The 21,721-nt window shown below is 40.8% G+C and overlaps 1 protein-coding gene across 2 annotated transcripts in view; it reads left to right on the top strand.

Annotated features, from left to right (window-relative positions):
- smad2 (SMAD family member 2) overlaps positions 1-21,721 on the top strand; it is a 103,361-nt gene that overhangs the window by 6,211 nt on the left and 75,429 nt on the right. Inside the window, exon 2 of one of the 2 annotated variants that reach the window (XM_048598182.1) lies at positions 13,213-13,302. The exons of the other annotated variant lie outside the window; for it this stretch is intronic. Coding sequence (XP_048454139.1) covers positions 13,213-13,302 — 90 coding nt within the window. The remainder of the gene's footprint in view (positions 1-13,212; positions 13,303-21,721) is intronic. 2 annotated transcript variants of the gene reach the window in all.

The following is a 21,721-nucleotide window of genomic DNA, read 5'->3' as shown; positions in this document are numbered from 1 at the left end:
TGAATTGTGAGTCAACACAAAGCATTTTAAACTGGTTTTAAATAGTACTTTTCTTTTCATAAAGAAACATTTTATGTTGGTTTTTTTTTTAAAATGAGATTATTACTGAAGTATAAAACCGATTTGTTAGTAATTGGATGCAAAAGCACAGAACTTGTATCTAGCCAAAATCTGTATTCTGCTGAGAAGGCAGGCAATCATGGAAACTTTGTGTATATTCAAGGTGAGTTTAATAGATTTTTGGATTCAAGAGTATTTGGATTTGGAAAGGTAGCTTTGGGTTTTTAAATTTGTTTGTGGGATATTGGTATCACTGGCTAGGATAGCATTTATTGCCCACCCTTAATTGTTCAGGGGACAGTTGAGTCCACCACATAGCTTTGGGCCTGGAGTCATATGTAAGCCAGACCAGGTTAGGAAACAGTTTTGCATTGCTTAAGGGACATTTAGTGAGCCAGGTGATGTTTTTATGATAATCAACAGTTGTTACAAGGTCACAATTAGACTGGCATTTTTTTTAAATTCCAGATTTTATTAAATTCATATTTCTTCAGCTGCCATGAAATTTGAACCATGTCCCAGAATGTTGAGGGTGCTTGATTGCTAATGACATTACAACTATGCTATCACCTCCTCTTGAGTTGTGTTGAGCCAGAAAATCTGCAATGATAATATTGGATGATAGAGAAGATTCAAGGGCTTAATGGCCTACTCCCATTTCCTATCACCTTATGAAAATATTCCACAAGACAGCATCAGTGGAAAAGTATTAATGTTTCAGGTCAATAACATTTTCTTAAAACTAAAAGATGTTAGATTACCAGTTTTGAGTTACAATATAGGGAAATCCTCCAACGCCCAAGGAAAATTCCATTGGAATTGAGCGTATTGTCAGGATGGAGAAAGAGGCTGCATGGGGAATGGGGTATAGAGCAGAGAGCAAAGAACGTGCAAGGGCAGCGAGAGGGGAAGAGCGGTGCAGATGGCATAAACAGAATTGCGAGAGATTGTGGAGGTCTAAAAGATATGAATAATGTTTAAAATCCATGAACTTTTTCTTTCTAACTTGAACTGTAGAAAACTTGATATTGTTGAATTAATGATTTCTTGCAAATGGATGTGGGTTCCCTAGCTTAAAGCTGCATATGTTCAAAAGTAACTAAATGGGGGAAAAATGTAGTGGATTCTATTGTAATATCAATTATTGAATTCAAATTTGAGATACAGTAAAAAAAGGTAGAAATTGCATGGTTAAAATCCTTCAGCTTTGTGCATGAGAGGGAATGCATTTGCTGTGACTTTTCCAGTCTGGAAAATGTGTTTGGAATGATGGTTTTTTGTGATTAGAAATGTCAGTTGTTGTGGGGGAAAATATCTTCTGTTGCTAACTTATGCCTGTTGTTTTGTGATGTCTAAGAAAATGTTTTGTTTCCTTGTGTGTTGAGACTTTAAGTTTTTAATGCAGGATTGATAATTATTGGTGATATTGGTGAACTTTTTCTAATTCTGCTTCTGAGAGTCTCGTAGCACTTGCATCAACACAAATACAAGGTAGTATTTTTGCATATCTGCATCACTGAGTAAAGGAGTTGGTGAGAATATTGAAGAAAGGACAGTACAGCACAGGAGCAGGCACTTTGTCCCACCAAGTCTGCGGCAACACATGATGCCTTTCTAAACTAAGAACCTTCTTTGCTTCTACGCCGTCCATATCCCTCTATTCCCTGCCTATTCAATTTCTAAACTTGATTTTATTTCTCTCTAGTATTTTAAAAAATAAAGTGAATGTTGAGTTTTCTTTTATGTTTGGCTGCCTTTGACAATGCTTGCCAAAGACTCTGCACTTGATGTTTGGAGAAGTTTTAACGTGTTGAAATTCCTGTAGAACAATACAGATGCACATTGCAATGTGGAATTATGATTAACTTTCCTCCTAGGAAATGAGGTGAGCCAAGCGGTTAAAGTGTCGGTGTGGGTACGTTTTAAGAAACTGTGATCCTTATATCCTTAAAGTTCAAGCTGATGCTTGAGAATGATTTGAAACAATCCAGAGAGAAAAATAATTGGACTTTGTTTGGGCTAGGACAGAACTGGGCAGGAAGATCAGTAACTGAACAGTGGGCCACCTTCAAGAAGCAAATGGCACGAGTTCAGGCAAGGTATTTCTCTCCTAATGCAAAAAGTAGGATAAACAAATCTAGAGTTTTCTGGATGACAAGGAGGTAGAAATTAACATTTAGAAAGAAAAGGTGTGCTTATGACAGGTGTATGGTAGAAAATAGAGAATCAACAAGAATGGTGAAGGTTTAGGGAGGAATTGAAAAATCAAAGTATGAGAAATGACTACCAGCTAATATAAAGGGAATGATAATGGAATAGTTTAGGTTAGATGGGCTTCAGATTGGTTTCACAGGTCGGCGCAACGTCGAGGGCCGAAGGGCCTGTACTGCGCTGTTATGTTCTATGTTCTATCCCAAAGACTGGCCCTACTTATTCTTTTAACTATTCAATCAGTGATCACAAAAGGCGATTTACAGACAGGCAGGATGCTTGGCGAAGGCATTAAAATTAATTCTCTTGTCAGTCTTTTATAAATGAGGGGTGATGCTGCCCAGGCTATGGTGATAGAGGAAGAAGGAGGTTTGTAGTGAAGTTCCCCAGGAGTTTGTATTGGGACCTTTTTGCGCTTCCTGATGTATATTAGCGATTTGGATCTTGGTGTGTTGACCACAATTCCGAGTTTGCAGATGATACTAAACTTGGAAGAATTGTAAACTCTGAGGAAGATTGTGTGGAACGCCCAAAAAGATATTGACAAGTTGGAGTGGGTGATTAGGTGACAGATGCATTGCACAGAAGTGATGACTTTGGTCAGAAGAACACTGGGGAAAATATACCAAATAGGATGTACAATTCTAAAATGGGTGCAGGAGTAAAGGGACCTGGATGTATATGTACAAAGATCATTTGAGGGTAGCGGAACAGGTGGAGAGAGCAGTAAGCAAAGCACAGTATTCTTGGCTTTATCAACGGGGCATAAAATACGAGAGTGGTGATATTGAACTTGTACATGACACTTTGATAGACTACAGTTGTGGGTGCCTCATTATAGGAAAGATGCAGCAGATACGTTTGCAGAAGTGACTTACTAGAATAGTTCCAGGTATGTCAAATGCAATCTATAAGGATTGATTGAAGTTGGGGCTGTTTTTACAGCAGAACAGAAATCTGATTCGAGGTTTTCAAAATCATGAGCGAGTAGATAGGGTGAAGCTGTTTCTACCTGTGGGTGAACAAAAAGGAAAGTGAGCAGGCATAGATTTAGTGATGTGCAAACGAAGCAAGAATGGTGAGAGGGAAAAAAAGTCTTGTCACATAGAGAGTTGCTGGATTAGGAGTGCATTGCCTGGAAATGTGGAGGAGACATGTTCAATTGAGGCATTCAAGAGGGCATTGGATAGTTGTTTGGACAGTAATCTTGTGCAGGCACATGGGGGGAAAATGGCAGGAGATTGGCACGAGATAAGAGCTAGTGCAGCATAATGGACCGAAGGGCGACTTCATGCACTGTAACACCATGATTCTTTAATTTAACTCAACACGATTCTCTGTCTTACTCAATATTTTATGGAAGGACGGTAAAGGCCTGGAGAGAGTTCAGGTGAAATTTACTAAAATGTTTCCAGGAATGAGGGGTTTAGGTACAAGGAGAGATTGGGCTGCTTCTCCTTGGAATAGAGAAGATTGAGATGATCTTTATTGAGGTTTTCAAAACAATGAACAATTTTGACAGGGTAAGAATATTCTGTTCTCCTGTTTCTTTGGTAAATTGGCATCACAATTTCAAGTTCCTCAGCGAGGGAGCGAGTAGTGAGCTAAGAAGAAACTTCTTTACTCAGTAATTAGAATTTGGAATGTGCTTTCTGGGAGAGTGGAGCTAGATTCCACAGGTTCCAAAAGACAGCTGGATTTATTTGAAAGTGATGAAATACTATACATTCACTTCTGTCTTCCAAGTTATTAATACTATTGTAAGTAATTGTGGTGCCTGCACTGATTTCTTTGGCGCTATTTGTCTACAGTTTGCTATTCCATTGATGCCCCCACCCCCCATTCAATTCTGCTTTGTATGAATCTTGATGGAATTTTAATTCCATACTTTGAGACTTGTTAGAAATTTTGTGCAATCCTTAAAAGACGACTCAAATTGTGAATGATCTTAAGTGGATTTTGTTGAATGTGATGTTTACCTGGTTGCATTTGGGGAATATTATAACATGAATAAGTGTTAAAACATCCTATTTGCTTCACAAAAGCCAGACTAGTTCTACTGTACGATTTTTAAAAAAAAAAATTTTCCCCACATGAAACATATCATCCCTTGTACTCTAGTGCAATTATAGCCTTGTGTTTAGTGACACCTGCTTTTTTTAAAATTCATTCAGGGGATGTGGTGACACTGAGCCAGCGTTTATTGCCCATGCCTAATCACCCTTGAGGATGATGGTTAGCATATGTCTAAAGATTTAATTTGGCATATAGCTACCAATCTCCTATAGAAAAACATACTTGTGCTTGACCTTGGTGATGCTTTTATTCCACCAGTTTTAGTGCCATCACTTGCACTTGTTGTCAGCATCATACCTAGTTTCATTTTTTCCTAATTCAGGACTGTCAATCTACATTCAAAGATCAGAAGGATTGCACCAGTAACTATGCCAGTTTTAATGTGTGGTCATGATACATTTAATATACACACCAAAATGTTACTGAAATTAGATCCAGTGCTGTGGTATTGTTTTCTGTGAAAAAGCGCATTATAATGTATAGAGATAAATAAGGTACTCTGCTTGAATTCAAATTTGCAGTAATTCCAAAAAATGTAGACTGTGCTTTGAACAAAACAGTTGGAGTATACTTTTTTTTTGTTTGAAGATCTTTCTGGCAACTTGATATTAAGAATGCTGGTAAAGAAGAATTTTATTCCTGAATTTTGATAGATATTTGCATTTGGCTTTGGAGGTCCTTCGTTCCTGTTGCTCAAAGGTGTCTTTCAGTTAATCCTACAGACTACTTTTGCATCAATTGAGCGGAAGATTTAGTGTGCCGGGCAAGGCTGTGAAATAGTGAAGAAACAGGGTGGGTTTTCCCCTAGTAGTATAAAAATTAGAGGCTCTTTAGTGTCATTTGCTGAGAGGTACTGCAGCATATAAAGATCTTGTGTGGTTCACCCTGGCCATAAATTTATCTCACTTCAGGTACAACAATTAGCCCAATTCTTCTGGACTGATGAGAGGAAAAATTAACAAGCGTCTTAGTGAGATAATGATCAAGGGGCCGAATTGTCTATTTCTAGTCCTTGTTATGATCTAGTGGCCCTTGTTCAACAAACGTACATATTTCTAACAAGGGCAGGATTAAGGTGCGGAAGCCTCTTACTAGGTACTTTGTAATGCACATGAAGTTTGGTAGAGCGAGCAATTCATCAAAAGGCAGTTGCTCCTTACAAAATTCCATCCTTGGCTGGGTGGAAGGGGTGCAATGGTAGATTGTTGAGATTTTATAAAAACAGTAAAATATTACAGTTAATATGTTAGTGGGCTTTAATGATTCTAATGCTAGAGATGTAAATCTAAATGTTTAAGACCTCTAATATCCAATAAAGGATATAGATATTCAATTGCATTAGTCATGATCTAGACTACACTGCTTGTAAGATAGTAAATTCAAGTAGGGATTTGGAAAAAGCAATACTTTTGCATGGCTACTAGTGAAAGAGCAAGATCAACTGAGCTTTTTCAAAACATCCTGAATGGCCTTATTCTATGTTATAAAATTGTATGGTTTTAGCCTTGTGGAAAATATACAACAGCTGCTATTCACCTTTCCCTTCACATCAGGTTGCCATTTCTGGTACTGTTTTTACTTGCATTAGGAAACTGCATCTTTTGTTCGCCATATAATTAAAGTTCCATGTTTGCAGTTAATGAAACCATTGTTTAGCTACCCTAAATCTTCACAGCAAGAGGAAGTGACTTTCTTTAGTACTTTTCCTGAACCATTGGGTTTTAACTCGTTTATTTTTTTTCATTCATTGGATGTGGGTGTTGCTGATTGGACCAGTGTTTTTGTACATCTCCAGTGGCCCTTGAGAAAGTGGTGAGCTGCTACCTTGAACTGCTACAGTTTGTGCTGTAGGTAGAATGGCAATATATTTCCAAGTCAGAAGGGTGAGTAGCTTGGAAAAATTGCAGGCAGTGGTGTTTCCATGTAGCTGCTGCCCTTGTCCTGGATGGAAATGGTCATAAGTTTGAACACGGCTGTCTAAAGTGCCCGGTAAATATCTGCAATGCATCTTGTAGATGGCACCCGCTACTATACTGATAGACAATGTTTGAGGTAGAAGATGTTTGTGAAGTGGTGCAAATTAAGCAGGCTGCTTTGCCCTGGATGGTTGGCAAGCTGCTTGAGTGTTGTTGAAGCTGCACTCCTCCAGGCAAGTATTGTGTATTCCATTACATTTCTGACTTGTCTTGTAGATAGTGTACAGGCTTGGGGGAGTTGGGAGCTGAATTACTTTGCTGCAGGATTCCTGGCCTGTAGTGGCTACAAAAGCAAATCGTATTTACATGACTAATTCAGTGTTTGGTCAATGGTAACCCCCAGGATGTTGATGGAGAATTCAGTGATGGTTAACATTTCATATTATTGCCCCTCAATGTCATTCATTTTCTTTTATATTTAACTTTTTTTTTAAAAAAATTATTGGCAAAACATGTTTCAAGTTGTCTTTGGCTCAAGTACTCCGCACATTGGATTACAAAAGCCATCTACTGAAAGTGAATAGAATTGCAGACTGTTGAAAAGTAATTTCGGATCAAGTATAGTCGCCCTTTTAGTCATAGTCCTACAGAATAGAAACAAATCCTTCGACCCACCATGTCTATGCACCTGGTATCTACGCTTCGTCCATAATGTCCTATGCCCTGGCATTTTAAGTACTCATTCCAGATGTTGCTTAAATGTGGTGAGAGTACCTGCCTCCACAACCCCCTCAAAGCACATTCCACATATCTGCCACCTTCTGGGTGAGTAGAATAGCATTTATGTAGAATAGCTTTTATTGTTTACCACAGGTCTCCTTTTTAAACACTTGCTCCTCATATTAAACTTATACCCTGTGACTTTAGACGTGTCTGCTATGGGGAAGAGCCATTCATGACCTATGCTGTCTGTGCTTCATAATTTTGAGTACCTCAATCAGATCACCCCTTTCAGCCATCTCTGCTCCAAGGCAAACAAATCCAGCCTATGCAGTCTGTCCACATAACTGAAACTTTTTATCCCAGGCAGCATGCTGATGAATCTGAAGTGCAATCATGTCCTTCTGATAGTAAGGCAACTAGAACTGCACACACCATTCCACCCATTGCCTAAACAATATTTTATAAAGTTGTACCAAGACTTCCCTGCTCCTATGCTACATCCCTGGCTAATAAAGGGCAGCATCCCGTATGCCGTCTTCACCATCCTATCTACCTCTGCTGACGTCTTCAGGTACCGATGGACTTGTACACCTGGGTCCTTTTTTTTTTTTGCTCCTTGTTACTCCCTAGGAACCTACCATTCACTGTGTATATCCTGCCCTTATTAACCTTCCCAAAAATGCATCACCTTGCACTTCTTTGCTTTCCTAGTATGAAATTATAGTTTCTGACGTTCAGTTTCTTTAACTCCTAACGAAATAAGAAATTGGACAACAATTGTACCTGGTTTCTTTTGGGTGTCCCATAGAGTCCTACGGCATGGAAGCAGACCCTTTGGTCCAACTAGTCCATACCGTCCACTTTACCAAACTAATCTAGTCCCACTTGCCTGCATTTGGCCCGTATCCCTCTAAACCTTTCCTATTCATGTGCTTGCTTGAACAAGGGGAACTACAATAGAATGAGGGAGGACTTGGCTAAAGTAGACTGGAAACAAAGATTTTATGGTGGGACAGTTGACGAGCAGTGGAGGACTTTCAAAGCAATCTTTCAAAGTGCTCAGCAAAAGTATATTCCAGTGAAAAGGAAGGACTGCAAGAAAAGGGGTAATTTGCCATGGGTGTCTAAAGAAATAAGGGAGGCTATCAAATTGAAAGAGAAGGCATGCAAAGTGGCCAAAAACAGCATGAAACTAGAAGATTGGGAAAACTTTAAAGGTCAACAGAAAGCCACAAAAAGAGCTATAAAGAAAAGTAAGATAGAACATGAGAAAAAACTAGCACAGAATATAAAGACAGATAGGAAAAGTTTCTATAAATATATAAAACAAAAAAGAGTGGCTAAAGTAAACGTTGGCCCTTTAGAGGATGAGAAGGGGAATTTAGTTATGGGATATGATGAAATGGCCGAGGCATTGAACAGGTATTTTGTATCGGTCTTCACAGTGGAGGACACTAATAACATGCCAGTAATTGACAAAGAGACGAAGGTAGGTGAGGACCTGGAAACAATCATAATTCGGAAGAGATAGTGTTGGGCAAGCTAATGGAGCTAAGGATTCATAAGTCTCCTGGCCCTGATGGAATGCATCCCAGGGTACTAAAAGAGATGGCGGGAGAAATAGCAGGTGCACTGGTGGTAATTTTCCAAAATTCGCTGGACTCTGGGGCAGTCCCAGCAGATTGGAAAACAGCAAATGTGACGCCACTGTTTAAAAAGGGAAGTAGACAAAAGATGGGGAATTATAGACCAGTTAGCTTAACCTCTGTAGTGGGGAAGATGCTTGAGTCTATTATCAAGGAAGAAATAGCAAGGCATCTTGATAGAAATTGTTCCGTTGGGCAGACGCAGCATGGGTTCATGAAGGGCAGGTCATGCTTGACAAATCTTTTGGAATTCTAAGACATTACGAGCGAGGTGGACAATGGGGACCCAGTGGATGTGGTGTACCTAGATTTCCAAAAGGCCTTCGACAAGGTGCCGCACATGAGGCTACTGCATAAGATAAGGATGCATGGCATTAAGGGTAAAGTATTAGCATGGATAGAGGATTGGCTGACTAACAGGAAGCAAAGAGTGGGGATAAATGAGCGCTATTCTAGCTGGCAGTCAGTGACTAGTGGTGTGCCTCAGGGATCGGTGTTGGGATCACAATTATTTACAATTTATATAGATGACTTGGAGTTGGGGACCACGTGTAGGGTGTCAAAGTTTGCAGATGACACTAAGATGAGTGGCAAAGCAAAGTGTGCAGAGGACTGTGAAACTTTGCAGAGGAACATAGATACATTGAGTGAGTGGGCAAAGGTCTGGCAGATGGAATACAATGTAAGTAAATGTGAAGTCATACATTTTGGTAGGAGTAATAGTAAAAAGGATGATTACTTGAATGGTAAAAAGTTGCAGCATGCTGCTATGCAGAGGGACCTGGGTGTCCTTGTGCATGAATCACAGAAGGTAGGTCTGCAGGTACAACAAGTAATTAGGAAGGCAAATGGAATTTTGTCCTTCATTGCTAAAGGGATTGAAATAAAAAGCAGAGAGGTTATGTTGCAGCTGTACAAGGTGCTGGTGAGGCCATACCTGGAGTACTGTGTGCAGTTTTGGTCGCCTTACTTGAGAAAGGATGTATTGGCACTGGAGAGGGTGCAAAGGAGGTTCACTAGGTTGATTCCGGAGTTGAGGGCGTTGGCTTATGAGGAGAGACTGAGTAGATTGGGATGATATTCACTGGAATTCAGAAGATTGAGGGGGGATCTTATAGAAACATCTATTTCCTTCATAATTTTATATAAGATAGAAGTAGAGAGGATGTTTCCACTAGCAGGTGAAGCTAGGACAAGAGGGCATAGCCTCAAGATTAGAGGGAGCAGATTTAGAACTGAACTGAGAAGGAATTTCTTCACCCAGAGGGTTGTTAATCTCTGGAATTCCTTGCCCAGTGAAGTAGTTGACGTTACTTCAGTAAATGTTTTTTTAAAAAAAAAGTAGATTTTTTTTTTGAACAATAAAGGAATTAAGGGATACGGTGAGAACGCAGGTAAGTGGATCTGAGTCCACGAAAGGATCAGCCATGATCTTATTGAATGGCGGAGCAGGCTCGAAGGGCCAGACGGCCTACTCCTGCTCCTAGTTCTTATATTCTACTTATCCAAATGGCTTTTTAAATATTGTAACTGTACCTGCATCCGCATCCACCACTTTTGACAGTTCATTCCAAGCATGAACCACTGTTTGTTTTTAAAGAATAAAGTTGCTCCTCATGTCCTTTTGTTTAAAACTTCTTTCTCTCATCTGAAAAATATGCGCTCCCCCCCCCAAGGTTTGAACTCCCCCACCCTGGGGAAAAGACACATCCTATTAACCTTATCTATGCCCCACATGATTTTGTAAACCTCTAAGGTCACTCCTCAATCTCCAGTAAGAAAAGTCCCAGCCTATTTTTGTAACTCAACCCTCCATTCCTGGCAACATTCTCATAAATCTTTTCTGAACCCTGGCCAACTTAATAAACCTAAATAGGGTGACCAGAACTGCACTCCAGATCCGGCTTCACCAACGTCCTGTACAACCTCAACATGGCGTCTCAATTCCTATACGCTAAGAACATAAGAACCAGGAGCAGGAGTAGGCCATCTTGGCCCCTCGAGCCTGCCCCGCCATTTAATAAGATCATGGCTGATCTTTTTGAGACTCGGCTCCACTTGCCCACCCACTCACCAAAGGCCTGAGCAATGAAGGCAAGCATGCTAAATGCCTTCTTAACCACCCTGTCTGCCTGTGCAAATTTCAAATAATTACGTTCCTGAACCCCCAGGCCTGTCTGTTCTACAACATTACCCAGGACCTTGCCCTTGATTGTTTCACCAAAATGCGATACCTCCCGTTTAACCAAATTAAACTTCATCTCCCATTCCTCCGCCTGTTGTCCCAGGTAATGAAGATCTCTTTGTAATCTTAGGTAATCTTCTTCACTGTCCAGTATACCACCAATTTTGATGTCATCCACAAACTGACTAACCATGCCTCCTATATTCTCATCAAAATTGTTTTGGTAAATTGCATTATTGGAATTTTTAACGTTGGTTTTTATAGGCTGCTCTCATGGATTTAGTAGCTCTGCAAATTTCAGAAAATGTATTTTTTTAAAGCCTGCAAAAGTAATTGAATAGGCCAGCAAGCCTTTATATTGGACATCTTGACAAGATATTTTGGTGGAAGTCTTGGTCAACAGGATGTACTTTGGGCTGGGAACAGAAGAATTTTTTTGGGAGAGAAACCTTGTTGGTAAGTGCTGTTGAACCTCTGAAATCTTGCTTCAAAGGAGAATAAAACACGTTTTAAAAAAAATTAATCAGTATGTTGGACACGTTAAGAGACGCATCCATTAGAGATGGAGCATGAACCCATAGGTGGGGAAATACTGCTAATTGTTTACAAGCTAGAGGAGGATAATGTTAATTGACAAGGGGAATGGCACAGCTTGAATGAGACTCTGAAAGTGCGTTAGAATTGGGTAGGTGGAGCATGATTTTCATTCGTTAAAGAATATGGAGTAAACTGGAAATTAAATTGCAATATGAGAACTATGCTTGGGAGGAGTAAAAATCTAGTAAATATGTTTGAGTGAAAAGTAACCATTGAGGTTACTTTGAGAATCCTTGAGTTAATTGATAAATAGTTACATGATCAAGAGTGATTGGAACGATTTACGTGACTGTTGTGAACATATGGTAACATAGGTATGAATCTGTTAAAAGATTTGACCTCCGGTAGTGATGATTCATCAAAAGGTTCAGCAGAGTCCCTGGAATAATTGATGAAAATGGCGATAGGTTGGGAATTTGGAGCTTCCATTACTTCAAATGAAGTTGCATGAGGACAGTAGGTTGTGGCTCAGAATGAGAAAATGAAAATCTAAATATCTGGATTGAAGAGAGGGCATATGACTAGGTTTTGAGATATAGTATTCCAAGGAATACGGTTGAGAGAGCTCGTGAAGCCAGAAATCTGATTAGCCAAGGATAGGTCAAATACTGCAGATGCTGGAAATTAGATCTAAAAAGAAATAATGCTGGAGAAACTTGGGTGTGGCAGTCTCTGCAGAGGGAAACACTTAACAACATTTCAGGTCTGAAGAAGACATATTAGATTTGAAGTGTTAACTCTATGTTCTGTTCACAAATGCCGCCAGGCCCAAGTTTCTCTAGTATTTCCTCCTTTTTAGGTCTGATTAGCCTGCCTGATGTAAAAATTTGATGTTTAAGTCTGCAAACAGAACAAGAGATATTTTAGTTAAAATGTCATGATTACAGTTTAAGAATGAAAGCTATAAAAACTATTTGGTCTTCAAGACTCAACAACTACAATCTGAATGGGATAATTGGAAAGAAGGCAGTGGGACGTTTGGCCAAAGACCAAGAAGAGTATCAGCTTGAAAGGCAGGAAGGCCACTTTTAACATTTGTTTTCTGTATACAATATGCTATTTCTAAGTAGCATTTTGTTGCAGTGACTGTAGTAGCTTACTATTGTTCTAGCTATAAACTATCACGGAATTTTGTTTTGGCATGCTTTTTAAAAACGACTCAAATCTCTGATCCCTATCGTTCCAGAGAATCTAACAAAGGCAATTGGCAAATCTGTCCTCTCCCCTTGGGCACAGTTTGATGTCTAAGATTCAATAACATGCTCAAAAAATGGTACCAGATGTAGACTTAAAAAGTTGTGTGTACTTCCAAACTAAAAGATATGTCGTGCACTTTCATAGTTGATTTTATTTTTAATATTGCATATTGTGATTACAGTAGAAATTCTAATGCTTTAAAGTTCCTTCTTTTGAACAAAGTTTAATATCCATTTTCAATACACATTATCTTTTAATGCCTTTGTTACTTTGATTATGTTCAATATTTTGTAGATTTGGGGAAGGGAATATATGTGCCTACCTGTTTATCACTGAACATTTATTTTGAAGCATGCTTTGTGAAAAATGTCTGTTTCTGGCATGCATTGTGGAACATCAACCACTATGCAGTAAGCTTCCATGGTAAGTTGAACAAATGCATATTCTTTTTTTTCCCTAAAGCTTATTGTTTGATTGGAATCTTGACATTTCTTATTTTAAAGCAACTTATTTTTATGTTTGTCTACATGTATAATCCTCCATCAGCTTTTCACTACACCATGCCCCATGTTTACCTTTTTTTTTCTAATTTTATGCACAGCACATGCTCTGAAATTTGGGGACTGAGTACACCTGGTACAGTAGATCAGTGGGATACAACAGGCCTTTACAGCTTTCCTGAGCAAACCAGGTGAATATACAGTCACTAAAAGCTCTGTTCTTCCACACAGTGGGATGTTGGGATTAATTTGTGGACGTTTGAGAGTTGTCAATGTTTGAATTCACTCGGTGTTTTTTTTTTAGTTCTCTCTTTTTGTGGATTCTAAAACAGAGGTCAGAAAAAAAATGGTGGAAATACATGGCACAACTACATTGAAAAGAGGGTGTACACCCAAAATAGGTTAACCTATCTTTTTTTCTTTACAGATGTGCCTAATATGTACCTCCAATATTTTCTCATTTTAAATCTGGTTTTACAACAAATCTTATTTGGTTCACAAAATACACAAGATATGTATTTTATACATAAAGGCTAATTACATGAATGAATAACAGGTTATCTATTCAAACAACAAGATCATGTTTACTAGGTTGACTTAACCATTATCAGCAAGGAGAATGTAATTTTAAAAATTATTAACTGGAGTGTAGCTGTGCTAATATTCATAGTACATGCTTTAAAAAGTTTTTAATGGAAGGTGAGCAATTTGTATTTTTATATACATTAGTCTTGTTAATACTTTGAATATTGTTAATCAAAATGTTTAGATTTTTTTCTCTATATAGTGCTATTTCCATCATTCTGACTGAAACAACAAAGCAGATCTAGTAGTGTTGGTGGAGAATGGAAACCAACTTTGCATTTGATGAAACATACCTCCTCACCTCTATTCTGTCCTGCTCTCCCTACCCACCCTGCTTATACTTGCTGCACACACCACCCCCACCCCCCATCTCCTACTCTCCTTCATTTCATTTCCACATTCTCTGTCTCTCTCTCTCTCCCCCAATGCTGCCAGACCTGTGTATTTCTAGTATTTATTAAAAAAACATAATGGGGAAGATTTAAAGATAGCTTTGTCTCGTTAAACTTGTCAAATCCCAAATGAAAGCAATATGTGGTTGACCCACAAATATCATTTCTCCCATTTCCTCTGGGCAGCTGAGTAACTTACTGCTTGTAGTCCTAATGTGCATCACCATTAATCTATCTGGAAATGATTGTCTGAAGCAGTATTTTCAATGCAAGACAGGCAAATTTCTTTGTGGATGATGATTCTCTACATTTTTGACTGGTTATTATGTTGCTGATAAGCCTGAACATTCGATTTGTTGAAGTTCAATTTTCTTCTTATTCCACATTTGCCCACTCTAAATCATGGTTTGTGGAACTAGTGTAGCCTCTTCATTTTGACAAATATACCTGTATCCTGGCTAGGAAGTACATTCTTGGGATATGAATTTTTCAGTAGATTTCTCTGGTTTGAGTCAAATACTAAAGAGCGGAAGACAATATAAAAGTTATTGCCATGTCAGGCATAATTCTGCCCTGATGTTGAAAAGATATTCTCCTCTAAATACTTAATTCTTGGATGGCTGTCTAGTTACTTATCATGGGGCAAAAACAAAAATTGAGGATTGTAATTAGTTACATTACAATATTACTGAAAGCTTATTTGCATCATTTGCCCTTCTGTGCAGTTTTCAGTCAAAGGGAGTTATGATTCCAGTCGAGATTATAACTCCAGGTTTGTTGATTTTTTTTTTTTATTATTCCATAGTTCCAGTTTGTCAACTGATTTCCAATTCTTGGGTTAATGTGTCAGAAGGCATACCTACTTCAACTGGTTGGAGACTGTAGAATTAGGGGCATAGTCTGGCCTTAAATTTTAGACTCATCAGGAGAAATGTTAGGAGGCACTTCTACCACCCTTTCTGTGTAGAGGTTTGGAGCTCACTTCCACAAATTGTGGTTGATGCTAAATCAATTATTAATTTTAAATGAGAGATTTTCTGTTAAGCAAGCTATTAAGGGATATAGGCCAAACACAGGTGTTTGGGTTAGGCCATAGATCACCAATGATCTCCTTGAATGGCAAAATAGGTTTGAGGGTTTGAATGGCCTACTCCTGTTCTGATATTGAGATCCTTAATGTTCTAAGCAAAAACAGAGAGTTCACGTTGAACCTCCATAACTGGCAGGTTAGATGCCATCTGGAGTATTGAATCCAATTTTGAACAAAACACTAAAAATTATACCAAAACTTTGAAGAAGGTACTAATGCAATTGCTGGCATGGTATTTGATGTTCAAGACTTCAGTTGCATGGAGATACTAGAGAAGCTGGGATTGTTCTTATTAGAACTGAGCAGACTCAAAATCAATTAAAATTTGAATGTTTTTCAATTGAAAAACGTTGTGGAAATGTTTCCAGTAGCAGAATATTTAGCAATCAGAAAATAGTTTTAAGGGAATTATTAAAAATGAACAAAGAACAATACAGCTCAGAAATAGGCCTTTCAGCCTTCCCAAACCGGTGCCAACACATTTTGCCACTTCATACTAAAACTATCTTCATTTACAGGGTCTGCATCTCCTCTTCCCTTCCTATTCATGTGTTCCTCCAGGTGTTCCTTGAATGCTGCTATTGCGTCTGATTCCACCACCACCTCAGGCAGTGTGTTTCAGGCACTCAACGTTTTTTTTTTTGCGTGGAAAAACGTGTCTCGCGTATCTCCTGTATACTAGTGCAATCCCCCACCCTCCAAGTGCCCCTGGAACCTGTGTCAACTAGTAATTGACCCCTCCACCCTGGGGGAAAAAGCCTCTTAGTTTCCTCTTTAACCATGCTATTCACAATCTTTTAAACTTCTATCAGATTCCCCCTCAGTCTCCTGCATTCCAACCTTTCTTAGTAGCTAAAAAATCCCCCATACTAGGCAACATCCTTTTCTGTACCCTCTCTAAAGCATCCACATCCTTCTGGTAGTGTGGTGACCAGAACTGTATGCAATATTCCAAGTGTGGCCTAACTAAAGTTCTGTAAAGCAGCAGAATAACTTGGTCTATCCTTCTACTCGATGCCCCTTCCAATGAAGGCCGGCCAGCCATACCATACCATACCATTTAAAAAAAAATCTACCTTATCTGCCTGTGCTGCCATCCTCGGTGATCTGTGGATCTGCACACCCAGATCCCTCTGCTAATCAATACTCCGAAGGGTTCTGCCATTCACTGTATGATTTCCACCTGTACTTGACCTTCCAAAATGCATCACCTCATATTTGTCTGGATTAAACTCTATCTGCCATCTTTCTGCCCATGCCACCAACTGATCTATAGCATGTTGTTTAGTCTGACAATCCTCCTCACTATCTGCAACTTCATCAAAAAGCTAGAGTGAATTTTTGTAATCGGGAGTTTTTTTTAGGCCACTTAGGTTTACAAGAATGATATTTGGACTTCAGATATTTGTTGGCCATCCTTAATTACCTTTAAGTGCCAGTCACATTGCTATGGGCCTAGAGTTACAAGTAGCCCAGATCAGGTAAAGATGGCAGTTTCCTTACCAAAAGGACATTAGTGCTCAAGCTAAAAGGAAGAACAGATGGAAAGGATACTGAACACTGGCAGTCTAAAGCATTTGTTTTAACGTGTATGACAGGTAAAGCAGATGAGTTTAGAGTTTAGATTAGCATATATAACAATGATGTTGGAGCTATTATCGAGACTAGGTTGAAAGAGGGACCAGACTGACAGCTTAACTTCCCAGGATTTAGATGTTTGAGGTGTGGGGGAATGATGTGATTGATTAGGGAGAATGTCACAGCTGTACTGAGGGTGGACACCTTGTGCTCATCCAATGAGTCCATATGGGTAGAGCTCGGGAATAGGAAGGGTGCATTCATTTTGGGTTGTCTTACAGGCCTCCGAGCACCTTTGTGGATGGATTTCGGAAAAATGCAAAAACACAAGGTGGTTGTGGTGGGTGATTCTTAACTTTCCCAATCTTGACTGGAACTTCCTTAGTTGGTGTGATCAGGAGGGTTTCTTGAAGTGATATGTAAGTAGTCTAACTAGGGGAAGAGCCACACTGGACTTGGCTGGGTTCATTCCCCAATACCAGGTGGTTGAAATTTGTGAGGGAGCACTTCAGAAACAGTGACTGTAATTCCATAAGCTTTTTAAGTTGCTTGTGGCTAAGAGTGCTCCATGTGTTAAAATACTGAGTTGGGGGAAGATTAACTGGACAATATTAGGCAGGAATTGGGGAATAGAGCTTGGGGGCTGCTGTTTGAGGGTAAATCCATATCTGTCATGTGAGAATCTTTTAAGGGCCAGTTGATTTAGTGTTCCGGATTAGCATGTTCCTGTGAAAATGAAGGGTAAGGATGGCAAGATTTGGGAACCTTGGATGATGAGAGAAATTGAGAGCTCAGTCAAAAGAAAAACAATGTGTAAGGTTTAAGAAACTGAAGACAGTTCTCAAAGGATATAAAGAAAGCAGGAAAGAACTTTAGGAGGGGTAAAAAAGGCCATGAAGTGTCCTGGGCAAGACAGGATTGAGAATAATCCCAAATATATGTATATCGAGAGCAAGAGGATAGCTAGGGAATGGATAGGTCCACTGAAGGACAAAGGATGGAATTCGTGAGGAACCAAAGGAAGTGGGTGAGGCCCTGAACAAATACTTGGTATTCGCAAAGGAGAAGGATATGTTGGATGCTGAGTCTAGAGTAGGGCATGTCAATATAAGAAAGATGTGAAGGCTTTGGAGAGAGTACAGGAAAGGTTGTTAGGATATTGCTGGTTTGGAGGGTACAGCCAGTGAGGTTCAATAGTTAACGCTGCTGCCAGAGACCTAGGTTCGATTCCATCCTTGGTGACTGTCTATGTGGACTTCGCACGTTCTCCCCATGTTTGCGAGGGTTTTCTTCAGGTGCTGCAGTTGCCTCCCACTGTCCAAAAATGTGCAGGTTAGCTGGATTAGCCATGGGGAATGCAGGTTATAGGGTTAAGGTAGGGTGTGGATCTGGGTGGGATGTTCTTTGGAGGGTCTGTGTAGACGTGATGGGCTGAATGGCCTGCTTCCACACGAGAACATAGAACAGTACAGGCCCTTCGGCCCACGATGTTGTGCCGACCTATTATCCTACTAAGATGAAATTACCCCACGTACCCTATATTTTACTATCCTCTATGTGTCTATCCAAGAGGCGCTTAAAAGTCTCTAAAGTATCTGACTCCACCACCATTGCCGGCAGTGCATTCCACATGCCCACCACTCTGTGTAAAGAACCTACCTCTGACATCTCCCCGCTACCTTCCTTCAATCACCTTTAAAATTATGCCTCCTCGTAATAGTCCCTTCCGCCCTGGGAAAAAGTCTCTGACTATCCATTCTATCTATGCCTCTCATCATCTTGTAAACCTCTATCAAGTCACCTCTCATCTTTCTTCGCTCCAATGATAAAAGCCCTAGCTCCCGCAACCTTTCCTCATAAAACCAGCCCTCCAGTCCGGGCAGCATCCCGATAAATCTCCTCTGCACCCTTTCTAAAGCTTCCACATCCTTCCTATAATGAGGTGACCAGAACTGAACACCATATTCCAAGTGTGGTCTAACCAGTGTTTTATAGAGCTGCAGCATAACCTTGCGGCTCTTAAACTCAATTCCCCTGCCAATGAAAGCCAACACACCATACACCTTCTTTACAACCCTATCAACTTGTGTAGCCACTTTGAGGGATCTATGGATGTGGACCCCAAGATCCCTCTGCTCCTCCACACTGCCGAGAATCCTGCCATTAACCCTGTATTCTGCCTTCAAGTTTGACCTTCCAAAATGAATCACTTCACACTTTCCTGGGTTGCATTCCATCTGCCACTTCTTTGCCCAGCTCTGCATCCTGTCAGTGTCCTGTTGCAACCTCCAACAGCCCTACACGCTGTCCATAACTTCACCAACCTTCATGTCATCGGCAAACTTACTAACCCACCCTTCCACTTCCTCATCCAAGTCAGTTATAGAGATCACAAAGAGCAGAGGTCCCAGAACAGATCCCTGCGGAACACCCCTGGTCACTGAGCTCCAGGCTCAACACTTTCCATCTGCTACCACCCTCTGTCTTCTATTGGACAGCCAGTTTTGTATCCAGACAGCCAAATTTCTCTGAATCCCATGCCTCCTGACTTTCTGAATGAGCCTTACCATGGGGAATCTTATCAAATGCCTTGATAAAATCCATATACACCATATCCACTGTTCTGCCTTCATTGATGTGTTTTGTCACATCCTCAAAGAATTCAGTAAGGCTTGATGCATGATCTGCTCCTCACAAAGCCATGCTGACTATTTCTAATCAAACTGTGCTTTTCCAAATAATCATAAATACTATCTCAGAATCCTGTTCAATAATTTGCCCACCACAGAAATAAGAGTGATCGATCTGTAATTCCCAGGATTATCTCTATTCCCTTTCTTGAACAAGGGACTGACATTTGCCACTCTCCAATCATCTGGTACTACTCCTGCAGTGGACAGTGAGGATGCAAAGATCATCGCCAAAGGGGCAGCAGTTTCTTCCCTGGCTTCCCGTAGGAACCTTGGGTATAATCCCATCTGGCCCAGGGGACTTATCTATCCTCATGCTTTTCAAAATTTCTAGCACTTCCTCCTTCCTAACATCAACCTGTTCAAGCCTATCTGCCTGTTTCATGCTGTCCTCAAAAGTCAAGATCCCTCTCACTGAATACTGAACCAAAGTAGTCATTAAGTACCTTCCCTCCCTACTCTGACTCCGCGCACATTGCCTCCACTATCCCTGATTGGCCCTACCCTCACTCTGGCCATCCTCTTGTTCCTCACATAAGCATAGAGCGCCTTGGGGTTTTCCTTGATCTTACCCACCAAGGTTTTCTCATGCCCCCTTCTAGCTCTCCTAAGTCCATTCTTCAGTTCCTTCCTGGCTATCTTGTCGACCTGTCGAGCCCCGTCCGATCCTTGCTTCCTCAACCTTAAGCTTCGTTCTTTCTCTTGACTAAATGTTCCACGTGTCTTGTCATCCAAGGTTCGTTCACCTTACCATCCCTTCCTTGCCTCAGTTGGACAAACCGATCCAGTACTTGTAGCAACTGCTCCCTAAACAACCTCTGTATTTCTGTCATGCATTTCTCTGAGAACATCTGATCCTGGTTTATGCTCAGCAGTTCTTGCCTAATAGCATGATAATTCCCCCTCCCCCAATTAATACTTTGCCGTACCGTCTGCTCCTGTCCCCCTACATGACTGTAGTAAAGGTCAGGGAGTTGTGATCGCTATCGCCAAAATGCTCTCCCACCGGGAGACCTGACATCTGGCCTGGTTCGTTGCCAAGTATCAAATCCAATATGGCCTCCTCTCTAGTCAGCCTATCTACATATTGAGGCAGAAATCCTCCCTGGACACACCTGACAAAATCTGCTCCATCCAGACTATTTGCACTTAGGTTCCAGTTGATGTTGGGGAAGTTGAAGTCACCCATGACAACAACGCTATTACTTCAGCACCTTTCCAAAATCTGTCTCCCAATCTGTTCCTCCGTGTCTCTGTTGCTATTGGGGGGGGTCTATAGATAACTCCTAATAGTGACTGCTCCTTACCTGTTTCTGACTTCCACCCAAACTGACTCAAAGGACAAACCGTCCTCCACGACCTTTCTGCAACTGTGATACCATCCCTGATTAGCAATGACACATTCCCACCTCTTTTAGCTCCCTCCCTATTTCTTTTGAACATCCAACACCCGTTCCTGCCCCTGTGCTATCCAAGTCTCCATAATGGCCACAACATCATAGTTCCAAGTACTGATCCATGCTGTAAGTTCGTCACCCTTATTCCTGACACTACTTGCATTAAAATAGATACATCTCAACCCGTCGCACTGACTGCAACTTTGCCCTATCAACTGCTTATCCTTCCTCACAGGTTCTCTGCTTGCTGTATCTGCCTGTACACCAGCTACCCCATCCTCTGATCTGTAGCTCTGGTTCCCATCCTTCTGCCAAACAAGTTTAAACCCTCCCGAAGAGCTCTAGCAAACCTCCCGCCCAGGATATTGGTACCCCTCCAGTTCAGGTGCCATCCGTCCTACAGGTCCCACTTTCCCCAGAAGGTATCCCAATGATCCATATATCTGAAGCCCTTCCTCCTACACCAGCTCTGTAGCCACATGTTCACCTGCACTCGCTGTCTATTCCTGGCCTCACTAGCCCGTGGCACCGGTAGTAATCCTGAGATTACTACTCTGCTCGTCCTGGCTTTTCACTTCCATCCTAACTCCCTGTATTCACTTTTCAGGTCCTCAGGCCATTTCCTAGCTATGTCATTGGTACCGATGTGTACCACGACTTCTGGCTGTTCTCCCTCCCCCTTAAGAATCCTGTAGACTCGATCCGAGACATCCTTGACCCTGGTGCCCGGGAGGCAACATACCATCCGGGAGATAGCAGGAACTGCGGATGCTGGAGAATCTGAGCTAACAAGGTGTAGAGCTTAATGAACACGCCAGGCCAAGCAGCATCAGAGGAGCAGGAAGGCTGACGTTTCGGGCATAGACCCTTCTTCAGAA

Source organism: Rhincodon typus, chromosome 1 (genome assembly GCF_021869965.1).
Source record: "Rhincodon typus isolate 14 chromosome 1, sRhiTyp1.1, whole genome shotgun sequence".
Lineage (NCBI taxonomy): Eukaryota > Metazoa > Chordata > Chondrichthyes > Orectolobiformes > Rhincodontidae > Rhincodon > Rhincodon typus.
This window is presented reverse-complemented; position numbering and strand designations above follow the sequence as displayed.